General features: G+C 37.9%; 1 protein-coding gene across 6 annotated transcripts in view; it reads left to right on the top strand.

Moving 5' to 3' along the window:
* COL12A1 (collagen type XII alpha 1 chain) overlaps nt 1-7,362 on the top strand; it is a 104,512-nt gene extending 97,150 nt beyond the window's left edge. For 4 of the 6 annotated variants that reach the window (XM_075087097.1, XM_075087099.1, XM_075087096.1 and 1 more), the window contains 4 exons: nt 1,311-1,499; nt 2,594-2,662; nt 3,721-3,891; nt 6,282-7,362. In XM_075087097.1, the coding sequence (XP_074943198.1) occupies nt 1,311-1,499; nt 2,594-2,662; nt 3,721-3,891; nt 6,282-6,463 (611 nt within the window). In that variant the 3' untranslated portion in view covers nt 6,464-7,362. Of the gene's footprint in view, nt 1-1,310; nt 1,500-2,593; nt 2,663-3,720; nt 3,892-4,256 lie in introns of all 6 variants that reach the window. The other 2 variants (XM_075087101.1, XM_075087100.1) reach the window with 2 other exon arrangements.
* Nucleotides 7,363-14,531: the final 7,169 nt, after the last annotated feature.

The raw sequence follows: 14,531 nt of genomic DNA, 5'->3' as shown, positions 1-14,531 counted from the left end.
TTTGTCATAAAAATCAATATACATTTTCTCATTAAACATGTCTTATCTTCAGGAGGAAGGAATCGGTGAGAAAAAGGATGCTCACTGCAGGTACTTTGCTAGCAGGAAAAGACAGATGAGTGTTGGGTAAATACTGTGCACAGAATCAGCTGTGCTATGCAAGTAAAAATGGTATTTATTTGGATAAGGACTCCAAATTGAATTTCAGTCCTCTACTGCCACACAGTGCAGCTCTGCAGCCCGTGAAAGTGTTCTCTACAGAGGCTTTTGGTCTATCCCTAAAGGCAGTGCTTTTGCTATCAGTAGACCTGCTGAGGAGGACAGAGACAAATACGCCCAAAAATTGTTCTTAATATTGTTTCTGTAACAAGGGTAAGTGCTGACTGAGGTAAACAGATATACCTTCTGGATCATTAAGAGTGCTTGTGTACAGGGAGGAGGACAGCATGTCCTTTAAAATGTCTGCAATGGCTGCTATTTAAAGCATGTCTGTTAGCCATTGCAGAGGAAGGAAAGTACATTCATGAATGTATTAATGCTTACGAATAAGGATGTGTTATCTGAGATCTTTTAACATCTGTTTTTTGAACATCCCTGCCTCATTTTTTTCATATTCAGCTCATCTCTTCAGGGTTATGCTAGGACTGGCACAGTATGCTAATCAGGTAGGGGTAGGTGTGCCTCCCCCCCCCCCACCCAGTAAGGGCTCCGTTCTGCATAATTTCACCATGCTGTTGCTTTTGTTCAATCACCTTTCTTTGGAAATGAAATTTGCCTATATACAGAAGGTATATAGGTGCAAGCCTAAGCATCCTACAGGCTGAAGAAAGCAACTTCATAGACTGTGTGACTCTAGCTATACACACGAATATTTTATACTGTGTTTATGGTAGTTTCAGAGCTCTGAAGGTACATAGAAATGTGATACTCCACCTTTAGAAGTGTAACGAGTCCTTTTTGTTCTTCTGAGTAAAAACAATCTCTAATTAGAACTCTGAGAGCAAGAGTATTGTAAACAAATGCTTATTTTGTGACTTTAATTGCCTTAAAATTAATTTTTCTTGATGTTATTGGCTTCCAAAATCCCCCTAACCTGTCTGCTCTCCAACCTCCATTTATGTTCAGTCTTCTTATGAGACATTCATCTTAAATCTTCCCAATTCATACTTACTAGTTCACCACTAATCTATTGAATGGGAACAAGGGTAGGATTTAATGAAGAGAGATAATTTGTTATTCCTTCCCACTCTGATATAAGAGTTTCACTCACCTCACATGGTTTATTGAACCATTTTTTTTTCCTTTTGAAGGTCAAATGAGCCGATTCAATCAAATGCTGAATCAAATCCCAAATGATTATTATTCAAACCGTAACCAGCCAGGGCCACCAGGACCACCTGGTCCCCCAGGAGCTGCTGGGACAAGAGGAGAGCCTGGACCTGGAGGAAGGCCAGGATTTCCAGGACCTCCTGGGGTCCAAGGACCACCTGGTGAAAGAGGTGAGTAAATTCCAAGGCAGCTGTATATTTCACAGTGGACATAGTGCAGAAGCTGCCAGAGGAGCAGTCTGACCCCTTTACCGTGTCAGACTAGGAAACCCACACCTAGCAGTAGCCTGTTAGGTCAGCTGGATTGCTGAGGGACACTGACGTGGAGGACAAGGTTAATCACATCAGTGCTTTCCCCTGTCACTCCCTTGCTCATGTTTCATGAAACACAAGTTGGCATAACATTTTGGCTGCTGTCTAGGGTTCCACAGGATATCCCAGGGAAGTGAATGTTCTCAGAACTCCTCTGACACTAAACAGCTACATCTTGAAAGGCTGTTCGGAGTAACACAACTCTTTGCAGAACAGAACTCTAATTAAGAAAGAAAGCGAGTCATTACCAAGAATAAAAAGTAGGAGCAGAAAGATTTAGGTCTACATGCTTGGCTCTTTGCAGTACTCTGGAGGGGGAAGCAACTCTGAACTGAGTTTGAGCATATTGGTAAACCTATTTTATGACTACCTTGGATCACTGCAATGACATGGCGTGTCTGTACTGTACTATGTTGTGGCCTTTGCTTATTCCAGCTACTCTACTGTAGCATAGACTCAGTGCTGTTTTCTAGTATATATTTTAATATAATCTCTAAAAAAGACTAGAAAAAAATCAAGGAAGAATGAATTTCTGAATTCTGCTCTTTCTTAAACTTAGTTCATCGTAACTGTTTCTAAGAAAGGGTAAAGCATCCTTTATAGCAGAAGTATGCAAGCTTGAAAATACCTTCCTGTTTGTAGTTTAAAATAATAAGGTTCTGTGGTGTTTTAAGTATCGCAGAGACTTTTCTGTGTTTGAGAAAGTTTATTCACATTAAATTACTTCTGATTCCTACTTTATTTCTAGGTTAGTGTATTTTTATCCAAATTATTTTCCCAAATGCACATTAGGACCTTTGTACAAAATAAGGTTTGACCAGCCTTGTTATATTAAATCATGAGAACTGTATATTAATATCAATGAGGGAGAATGAAGAAATATTTGTTGATGTGGTTTTCCTTCCTTTGGTTTTTATTACTTGGTGGTTTTTTTTTTTTTTTTCATTCTGTAGGAATGCCTGGAGAGAAAGGTGAAAGAGGGACTGGATCTCAAGGACCACGAGGTTTGCCAGGACCACCTGGTAAATATTTCTTGTTTTATCAGATTACTGAAAAGTAGGAGGAAAAGACAACATTTCTTCATAGGGAACCAAACTACATGTGGTGAATGAACATGCTTTACGCTGTCCACTTCATGGTTTTGACATGCATCAGAGTTTAGTGGAAACCCCCACAAAAAAGGGGAATTTAGAAAAATTTTTGCTTGTGGCTAATAGTAATTTATCTTTCTCTTGTAATTTACTCATCTGGCATGCTTACTTGTGTGAAATTATATTTCATGAAAATGCCTTGTCCAAATATTTGATGGATATTTTCATAAATGTTATCAGATGATACTTCTGCAGTATCTAGATCCATCTTTTACTTGTGATTACAGAACTACAAATTGTCCCAGGACTACAAAGTACTCCCATACCCAGAGTTACCAGACGATAGAGTCCAATGATTTGGCCATTGGTTTTGCTCTTTGTATCATGCGATTTTGTTCATTGAAGCCTTGGCAGAAATCAGCTGCATCATTTGTTTCCGCTTGTAGTTTACTAAGCTAAACATGGTTTTGCATTACAGGACCCATAAGATGCTTGCAGCAAATTGTAGGCCCAGTTACTTGAAGCTTTACTTTTCTGCTAACCACAATAAAATCAGTTCCAAAAACAACCATTACCTCATCTATCCTGGGGCTACAGGGTAGCAGAATTAATGTACTCCTATATTTTAATTGAAATCCAGTGTGCTTGTCTAATCTAGTAGTTTCCCTTGAGATCTTTGTATCTTACATGGAGGGGAAATAAACCAGAGAATTTATTGATGTTTCTTACTTGGCTCAAACCTTACTAAATCAGTTTCTGTGAATAAATCCTTCAGTAAGCCACACACAGGGAAGCAACTAATGATGAGTCACATTTCTAGTTTTCTTATGTTTTTCTTTCTGTTGACCCCCATATAGCAACAAAGTACAAGTGTTTTCTCACCAAAGACATAGCCTAGACTGTGTAGTCTAGACAATAGTAATGTTAACTATTTTATCCAGCTGCCTCTTAAAGAAATCAACCCCCCAACCTTTCAATTCTAAAACTAGGTCCACAAGGAGAATCTAGAACTGGTCCACCAGGCTCCACAGGATCACGAGGACCACCAGGGCCACCAGGTCGTCCTGGAAATGTGGGTATTCGAGGTCCTCCAGGGCCACCAGGATATTGTGATTCATCCCAGTGTGCTAGCATCCCCTACAATGGCCAAGGATTCCCAGGTAGGTTATGAACAGCTTAACTTGCCCTAAATAGCCTTCACAGATGTGGTGGTTCATATTGAGCTGCTTTACACGAGACAGTCCTGCTAGTCTGGACATACTAAATCAGGAGGAAATGGCTGCAATGAGCAGGCCTGCCTCACTGTAATGTGTAGGTATATGAGCATTTGGACTTTGATACAGATTTACTCGATGTCATGTGTGGTTCGCTTTAAATAGGAAGTAGTAACTAAATACTTTTGTCTTTTTTTTTTTTTTTAAACATAGATGGTTAGTACTTGATAATGTCACGCATAGGATTTAAGTGACCATTTTCTTCTTCTTCTTTTTTCCCCTCCGTCCCCGCCCCTTCCAATCGTCTTCAGAACAAGGTTGAATTCTCCATGTTTCTCTTTAAAAATAAAAAGAATGCTGTGGTTGGCAATTTCCGTGTGTCTCTTTTTGAGAAATGTCAGGATTCTTTATACAAAATTGATATCTGAAATGAAAATTTTCCACAAAGGAAATCAATTCAGTGGTACAGTACAGACAACTGAAAAACACCACTGTCCTACAATTTCTACCGAGTTAAACATCACGGAGTCTGTGGTTATCTCTGGGTCATATCAGCCCTCCACTCTGTGATGTAGCTCAAAACAGTAGGCTGCTTCTGGAATCAAAAAAAGGGTCACAGCAGCCACCAATTTCTGACTGGAAAGATTCTAATATATTTTAACATGGGGATCCTGCAGGACCACAGTATTGTTAACAAATTAATATGTATGCATTGCAACATCTCAAAATTAGTGTATGTGATACTGCTATTGGATATGGTTTGCTGTTAGTGTATTGTGCATGTACCCATGAAAAGAAAAAAAAAGAAAAATTATATATATATATATATGTACACACTTGCAGACTCAGTGCTGCTGGTTAAAGAGCCAGATGGTTGTGCAAATCTCACACAAAATTATTATTTAAATGAAAAAGCGAAAAAGAAAAAAAACTGTACCTGTGATTCAGCAGTGTTTGCCTTTCTCGTAAGCAGCTATGTATACATATATAAATATATGCCTATGACTTAACTGTTATGTATTTAGTTGGATGAAAGTATGTTTTTGCACATCAGATGGACTTTTTAAAAGACTAACATCATCTTTGACCTGTTTCAGGTTTCGGCTAACACATTTTCTAAGTCGCCAGTGCTGCTTACAGTTTGAATACATGAAAATCCTGTTTCTGAGATGTTTGCGCACGTGCTTATTAGAAAATGAGTCCGTATGGATATTTCACCACGGATATGGTTTTTGAACCATGTTGGCCTCATAGAATGGGGAGATTCTTTTTACTAACACAACTTGTGGATGAGATAAAGGACAGTGATGTCAATTCATTAAGCTTGTTGCATTTCAATAATAAAATAGACAATCTTTCTTTTTTAAAAAAAGACCCAGACCATGAAAAGCCTCAGTGGTGAAGGAGGCTTATAAAACTACTAACCAGCAAAGGTAATGCCATTAGAAGAGACAGATTTAACCTGGTAAATGAGAAATTACTTATGTAAATACTAAACTAATTGTGGCTTGTAAATGATTTGTATGGGACCGTATCCACTAAAATCTGTTAACACCTCTACATGATGCTTTTGCATAAAAGCCTGCTGCTGCTTGCTATATGCCAGAATAACATCTCTGAGAACTTATAAAAACTACCTGCCTGTTGCTTGTTACCAACATGTCTGAATCAGGGCATGTACCTTTTGTTATATGTAATCTTGTTGGATTCTGTAACTGCAGTTATAAATACCAAAGTTTTATAATTATTTTTCTTCTGTTTTGCTGTAGTTTTTGGTGTTCCTGAAGCACCAGCTGTAACTCGGTTTGTTACGAGGAACAGCATGAGAAAATGACATGTACTGTATATTGCCGCTGGTGATAGCTATGCGTACATTTACTTTCCCATTCTCGGAAAAAATTAGTATATGCCAAACCCACCTGTTCACCTTATCTGCTCCATGTCTTCTACTAATTACACAGTCTAAAATAAAGTCCAGTGCTTGGATTTACTGAAGTAGCTGTAATATAATATTTTTATTTGATTTACTTTGTTTTGGGCTTTTTTTTCTTTTACAATAATTGGTCCCTTGCATTATTTAAGCCTCTTTCCGCAATGTTTTGTGTATTATAAATACAAAGCCTTTCAAAATGAATTTTAAACTTTTTATTATTTTACTGCCAGAAAGTATTAATGAACAAAATGGAAAAAATACCCCCAGAGAACCATTAACTTATACACTTATTATATGGAAATAAGATTGGACTAACACTATGTAGACGAACTAACTTTCATTGTATTTGTGGATTCAAAGACATGCGATAACTATGTTCAATCGGACAACTATTTTCAACCAGAACCATACGTGCCTGAAAGTGGACCCTATCAACCTGAAGGTGAACCCTTTATAGTACCTATGGAGTCAGAAAGGAGAGAGGACGAGTATGAGGACTATGGAGTTGAAATGCATTCACCAGAATACCCTGAGCACATGCGCTGGAAAAGATCGCTGCCAAGAAAAGCAAAAACAAAACCATAAAAGAGCTGTGTCTTGTTTTGGTTTTTTTGGTTGGTGGTTTTTGTTTTTGCTATACTTGCATTTGCAGATACATACAGGGAGAGTGCGTAATTTCTTTTGCAAGATAGCTTTCTGGCCTTTTCCATCAGACACATCCCTGTTTTGTATCTTGCTTATGTGGGGGTAGCAACGTGTGTACCTAGAGACTTCATATTGCTCTGGAAATGCTTGTAAAATACTTTTGCTTATAGTGGCCGCGTACAGGTTAATGTGTGCATTCAGTTATCCCAGTGCTGCCTTTTCATTAAAATAATGTAAAAACAAATAAATAAAAAAAAGAAAACCAAAAAACCAAAACAAAAATAACCACAGAGCTGCTGCAAATCTTCTAAGGACTGTCTGCTTTAGCTTTACATTTTTCTTCTTTTTCAAATGCATGTTTGCGGTTCAGTCAGATCACAGGACTCCATTATCTAGCTAAAAAAGAAACAAAACTTTCCCTCTCCTCCCAATATCATTGCCATTTTCTTCTATTCTTAGTTACACTTTGCAGAGCATATACTGCTCTTATACATCTCCTTTAAACACCACAAACATTAAGTAGCTGAAATCATTGTATCAACTGGATACAGTTTAATAATGCCTGAAATCTCCTTGTTTGTAGACACAGTAACATTTATGCCAAATTGCAGTCAATCCTGCAGAGATGGAATTGCATGTTTATGTTGTATATTTAGTATGGAGGTTTTTTTTTCCCAGAATACAATGTTAGTTATCAAAAGCAGTTGGAAATTGTGTGCAAGACTATGGATATAGAATTGCTGCTTTTATATTTTAACTGCAAATTGTGAATTCACTGCCTTATATTATTTATTTCTGAAATGAAAGAGGCATTTTTCAATAAAACTACTGAAAATTTATGTGTGTCTATTCATTCTTTGAAAGGCACAGTGAGACTGATGCGTGTGTATTCTCTTAGTGTTATTTACTCAATCATTTGGAAATTCCAGGTAGCAAAAATCAACTGGAATGGGAATAGTCTTAAAAATAGATATTCGGCTGTAGTGTCTAGAGGTGAGTGGATGAAAGCAGGAGAGGCTTTCTCTGTCTGAGGTATGAACAAGACTTTTAACAAATTCAGTCTGCAAGGCATTTGGTGAGGAAAACAAAAGAGAGGCTCTGAGCTTCAGTTGCTCTCTTTTTTGTGGTTTCTGATGGATGGCTGTTGCAGAGAGAAAGACTCTTTCCACCTGAGGAACTACTTGGACTGCAGTAAAGCCACACTAACTTCTAATCCCTCGTGTGCTGTAAGCATTGTAGCTATGGCAGCACTGAGTTCAGTATTAGCAAATAGGTTGCTTGAGGAGGCGGCTGCGTGGTGTTTCCTGAGCTCCATCCTGCTGGGACCGTACATGAGCTGGCTACTGTCTGCTCAGGAGGTCATCTGTATCTGCACAAGCTTTGATCACAGTGATGGCTGTGGTGTAGCTTTACCTAGAGAGGATGACAACGATGATTTGGAAAAGAACAACAAAACTGCAGTGGACCAGAAGAATCACTTGCTAACTGAGGAATAGAGAGTGGAGAGAGTGGACTGCTAGCAGTCCTTCCTATCCATGGTATCTTAACCAAGGTCTGTCTTAGAAGTAGAACTGGCTTTTACCATAGGACCTGGAGCAAAGCCTCTTGACTTCATTGGGAAAGATGGAGTGCCATTTCTTGAGATCATGCAAGACCTCTGTCATGGAAGTGAAGCTAGATGTGCTTCAAATTTGAGTGTCCTCAAATGGAAATTATGCAACAACTCCATAGACTGCCTGACTGGTTATCAGTGGAATGAAATCCAAACAAATGGCATTTCAAAGAGTAATCCAGATTACAGCCATATGCCTTTTAGACTGTAAGAGAATAACTGTGGGCTGAACTGAGGAACATTTAAAAGAGAATCAAAGCCATCGATTCTTTATGTTTTCTTTTAATTGCAGAGCGTTAAGTATCAAAACCATGTCCCCCAGCTTGATGTGCAATAAAGAAATGCATCTGTCTGGCAGAAAAAAAGATGCTGGTAGAAATTTGGAGAAGTGATTAAAATCTTTCTCTGAATTGTATTTAAAAATAACAACATCTTGCATTGATCTCCCATATGCCTTTTTCTGGCATTAAGTGTGTCCCTAGGACAAGCTTAACCAGATGTCCATATCTTCATAAAAAAGTTTCCCTTCAGTCCTCTAAACAGAAAGTTTTACCTTATTTAAAGAATATATTTTAAATTATTTTTCTATTTCTTCACAAAATACTCCCAATTCCTGCCAACCACGCCTTGTATTCTTCCTGTTCTTTATTAATATCAATCTTAATAGAGATGCTGCTATTTGAATATCTGATGGCCTGAAATATTTAAACATTCTTAATGGTAGTCAGTGCTTTTCAATGACAAAGTTCTCCTCACAGATCTGCAGGATGGATACAAGCTCTAGAATATGTACTTCCTACAGGCACAGAATTATGAAGTATGAGTCTAACCATCTCTGAAATTGAGGAAAGTGCTAATAAGCATTTGTATTTCAAAAAAAAACCACCCATAATCCTCAAACCTGGTTAACACTTCTTTCACTTGTGCCACAATGTTTGACAGAGTCAGACTTCTTCTGACGGTGCATTTTGAAGTAAAAAGGATTTTTGCTGGCTCATTCAAAATATGGAGAAAATACTTGAAATGTTTGGACAGCATATAAATGAGTGTTTACTGATGGAGGCCAACAAAGAAGAAAAACTCATTTCCAGGAACTCTCAGGGGAATAACTCTCGGGGGGTAGGGGTACTGATGACACTTCTGGAAAAGCTGTTGCGAAGCTGAGCCAAGCGAATCCTGGAGAAATACAGATGCAAAGCTAATACAAATAAGTTTGAGTTCTTGAAAATCTCATGCACAACTGAGCAGTTTACATAGTTTGGCTGTTTTAAAGAGGGAAATTGTTTAAAAGCTCAATTTTAATTGCATACACATTTCTCTCCTTTTGGCAAAAACTGTGGATATGAACAAGCAGGTGGGAAAGGGTTGCTGCTTGTTTGAAATTAGGACTGAGCATTGCAGAGAGCGCTTTAATGAAAACAGTCTTTCTATGTCTTGCAAACATTTGCTCAGAGAGTAAGTTCTTTGCATTCCTGATAGTACAGATAGAAAAACTGCACAAATACCCAGACAGCGTTGCTGTTTTATGAAGGCTAAATATTATGGTAATGCATCACTGCTGAGATCTGTGTACAATAATAGGCAAAAATGGCGTGAAGGATAGCATGTAAAGAGCCTTATTTGAAAGAGTGCCTCCCTTCATTTTTTCTTCTGTTGTGGTTTTGCAGTAGTCTGTTGAATGCTCTAGCACTGACTGCACGGAGATGCTTATGAAAGAAGAAGATAAAGGGGCAGTGACAGATTTTGCTAGACATGAGGAGTTTCAACTAACAGCATAAACAGTTGATCTTTGTTCCCATGAAGGCCTCTTTTGGAATTAAAAAGTAGTGTATTAGTGATAACTTAATCAATCTAGATAGATCTTAAATGCAGTAATTCTTGTTTGCAAGTTTCCAAAATAAATTCCACTGTGGAAAACACATTAAAGGAGTCACATGGTCCTTGAGGTTGTCCACTACCTTTATGAAGTGAAATTATATGTTGGGGTTTTTTTTGACACAACTCAGACCAAAGTTACAAATGGGAAAACATTTTGGGAAGATGGTGTACTGTGAAAACACTATTTTTGTGTCAGCTTTTAAAGATAGGAATGAATACCTTCTGTGTAATTTTACTTTAGATGCCCCATTGAGCATACTGATATGAAGCTAGCTGTATTTCTTGCCTTCAGAGTCAAAAAATCAGACCAGCTTATAACCATCAAGAAAACACAATGTCTAATAAAGGCTTTTATTCCTTCAGTATGCTGCATAAGACCTCAAACTTTTGACCAAGTAGTTAAAAGATGGAGGGCCATTGCTTTCATGCTCTCGAATGGGAGTGAAATTCTCTTGAATGCTTCTCGATGTCTGAACGTTTCTTAGATGACAATGAGTTAAAAAGAATAAACTCAGACAAGGATTTCAGTGCTGATACACTATTGGCCTCTGAAAAGGAATGCTCAGTTGCATTTCAATTGAGTTATTTTCCTGTAAGTTTTTAAAAATATGTCTCCATCTCATTGTTTTTGTTCTGTATTGTCACACAGGAGATCATTGAGCTGATTGTGCCAAACTGCATCTCAGAGAGTGATTCTGAAATGCAAAGTGAAATCCTGCTTTCTGTAAGATCAGCTACATTTTGCCATGGAATTTAGTGAGCTTGAATTTATAGTCTTGCCTTTGGTCAACAAATATGTTCTGTAAGCTTGGAGATGTAGAAAGCACTTAGCAATAACTTATTGCGATGTGTTTTATTTTTTTTTAATGAGGAAAAACAGCCAGGCCATTTGGAGATGTCACCCAGATGCTGCTCTCAGTTTTCTTGCTGGGTCAGCTTTGTTCTGAATTTCTCCATCCTTGAAACCCACTGTTTGTTTCTGAACTGTTCTTACAGAATAGTTTAGTGCTCAGTTTGACTTCCATTGTCTTTTATTCCGACATAGTCCAGGGTGTCTTGAAGGTTTAGTCCACGACCACTGTACCTTTTCTTTGTGCAACCCATATTTGTTCCCCCTGGAATGATGCAAGCTACTCACTGGGTTTTCAAGAGTTGCAAAAGATTTGGGAACATGACATTTCTGGGTGCTCACTTTGAGCACCCATAGATCTCAGTTTCAGAACACACTATGCCTCTTTAACCAGGCTTAAGTTATCTTCTGAGTCACTTCCAAGATTATTTGTATGGTATTAGATATTGAACAAAACAATAAAAATAGGACAGAGAAGAAATAACATATTTTATCTCATTTTCTTAGCATATTCCTGCAAAGTTCTTAAGTTAAAAATACTGAAGGAGACAGGTTTTCTTACTTCAGCTATAATGAAAATAGAAAAGCGTCAGATGCTCAGGAAATACCAGAAAGGAGAAAACAAAAGCTGTGTCTTTTTCCATTAGAGTGAACACCTATCCAGAGACTACTGCCATACATTTCACCAGAATTCTTGGTCTCTGAGAAAAATAAAGACTTTTTAGTTACCAGAAGTCCAGTATTGATTATGAAAAAAGTGTTCCTGTCTGGGATAAGCAGAAGTATAAAAAATTTATAAATACCTTGAGTAATACCATTTTTACAGCTGCGAAACTGAAGCAAATGTGACACATTTATCAGTTATATTAGCCTGCTGTTTATGTCTCATAGCAACCACCACTGGAAAATTGCAACACATTATTTAAAGTTTGCAACTTTGGGCTCTGTTCATGACAATGAACAGAACAAATGAATTAAAATTACTGTACACTGCACAGTAACAGTTTTCCCTTTATTAGTTATACCAACATGTCATACCTTGCACAGTCTTCCTTCCCTTCTTCCATGCCCCCTTTCCTTCAGGAAGCTTATGTGCTATTCCCTTCTGTTCAGCTCTTCTGCCTGTGCAGCTCCAGGCTCTCTGGAGACAAGAAGGACAAGGACATATTGAAGCAAGTGCAGCTGAGGAACACCAAGGTGGTCTGGGGGCTGGAGTGCCTGGTGATTGCAAAAGTTGGGCTTGTTTAGGCTGGCAAAGAAATGCCTGACAAGGAGGGATCCCTCTGCTGTCTTCAACTCCCTTTGCCTTCCTGCTATTCCAAAAACTTGCTTTGTTTTTATTTTGATGGCAGTAATGAATGACAGATTAACAAAGTTCCCAGGGTTCCTGGATCATATGCGCCATGTGACTTTCATCTTGCTCTTGTCTGTCTTGCATCCAAGACTGTAAAGTAGGGTTTTAGGAAGAGAGTTTTAAGGTTCCTTGTTGTTGACACTTGTATAGGGATTGGCCTTTTCAAGTCTCCCAGTATCTTTTCGAACTCTTAGTCCTCTTCCTGCTTTTAAACTACTGTTGTAATAGATTAATAAGCAGGAATTCTTCTGGGTAGATTTTATTATTTTCTTCTTCTATGTAGCAGCAGGTGTCAATTACCAAGTGAGATGGTTCAAGACGTTTTAAAGCTAAATTTATTTCTTCTATGTAAGTACAAGAAACAAAGCAAGTAATTTTTTTCTGCACTGAAAGACAGTGAAAAATTACTCTTTTAAATACAAAGGCTTTTAATTTTAACTTTAATTTACATTGTAGGTAAATAACCAAATACATAAAACCATAACTGATGTTTGAAATAGAAAAAAATAGAAAAAAATCTTAAAAATTTTATAAATGTATCATGTTTATACATACCTACTTACAGATAAAGGAGGTTTTCCTTTTTATTCAAAGTCCAAGGTTTTTTCTATAATTACTGAATTTTGGCTGGTTTCGATGTATTTAGGATTTTTCGCTAAAAAGCTGAAAAGGAATCCTGGTCCAATATCCATCCTTAGATGTTTATCATTAAGTTTTCAGTTCTAGAAGCTCTGTTGATGTGAGAAATGTCAGCGTAACATCAAATGAAGGGTAATCTGCAGACTTGTTTTCTTTGGCAGTTCCTCAGAATACCATGAATACTCTCTGTTGTTATTTGGCAATGCCCTTGTGTACAGTATATCTAACAGAAAATGCCTGTAGCCTGTAAAATCCCAGCCAGTGCATCCTTCAAGGTAGTATCCTAAGGTTATATCTCTCAGCCTCCCAAGCTGACCTCTTTTCAGTAGCAACAGAAATCAAAACAGCACCAAACATTTAATATATCTATCTATCTGTCCCATTTCTCAAAGACATCTAAAAGATGTGTTTTTCCTTCTAAAGCACTTGCTTCTCCAAAAACAAGCCAAGAAATTTGCTGCTGAATAGGTGAATCTTTCAGAAATTGGAAGAGAAAAACTTTAAAATGTGCAGTAAAAATTAAAAGCTTTACTTTAGACAATGGCATAAAATTAAAGTGTTTCCATGATTCAGAACAGGGCTGGCCCAATGTAAGTTCCCATCCACAGGTCAAGGAAATCAGGTAGAGAGACCATCTTGCACAAAAACTATGTACTACCACAGGGTCACAGGTTGTTCCCATTTCTTCCTGAATCTGAGGTTTTAGAAGTGATTAAAAAGACAGGAAAGGGAAAGCAACACTAATAATATTCCTAGCATTTTCCTCAGTGCAATAGATTAATTAGCATGGGCCCAAACGCTGCTCTGTGATCAGTGCACTGGGTACATTATCAGTGAGCCACGACAATAAGGAATTTCAAGAAAAAGTGGCTTCCTAAAGGCCATATCCATCTTACCCGAACTTTGTTTTTATTTAATTCCTTGAAAACACAATGTCTTTCTCCAGCTGAAGAGAGAGAAAGTTCCTAACTTCTTGCTCAGGTGGATGAAATCACAGATAAATGAAAGAATTTGGAAGCTGTAACCCAGTGCCCGGCTCCCATAAAATTCTAACCACTCCCTCAGTGTGGGTTACTGGACTGGCATATATCTGTGAACATGAAAGGTTCAGAATAAGGAACTAAAACAAGGGTCAAATGTGAAAGAGCAAATGGAAAAATGCACAGTGAAACATCCAATTGCAGTCATCAACTAGTGCAGTTTGGTGGCTGCACTTCTTCCTAGAGGAGTTTGGGAGGAAATGCTAGTCTTCAAGTGTGGAACAAAGCTTACACTTTACTGAGGAGAGAAAAAGAAGGGAGAACTACAACTTGCAATGCTTCCTTTGATAGAGAACCATGTAAGGAGCTCTTGCATAGTAAGTGTCCAAATTCAAACTCCTCCTACTTGTAGTCATCTCAGAAATCAAGGCAATTTGCTCATTTTCATAAAGACCAACATTGCTTTGGACCAAAGGAATGTTTTATGAGAGGCTGTTTGCTGACCGTTCCTTCTTTTGCCTCACAAGCAGAGCACAAATAATGCTGCCTGTGTTGGTAAACTCATGGGGAGCTCACCCCACTAGTTTGTGTGCTAGCAGGCAAAAAACCTCAATGGGACCTAACCCATTTTACTAAGCCCTTCATCTTTTAGCCTGTGAATGAAAATTAAGGTTTTTTGAGTGACACATTCTTAG

This window comes from Phalacrocorax aristotelis, chromosome 3 (assembly GCF_949628215.1).
Source record: "Phalacrocorax aristotelis chromosome 3, bGulAri2.1, whole genome shotgun sequence".
NCBI classification, from domain to species: domain Eukaryota; kingdom Metazoa; phylum Chordata; class Aves; order Suliformes; family Phalacrocoracidae; genus Phalacrocorax; species Phalacrocorax aristotelis.
The sequence above is the reverse complement of the archived record's forward strand: the minus strand, read 5'-3'. Positions and strand labels throughout refer to the sequence as shown.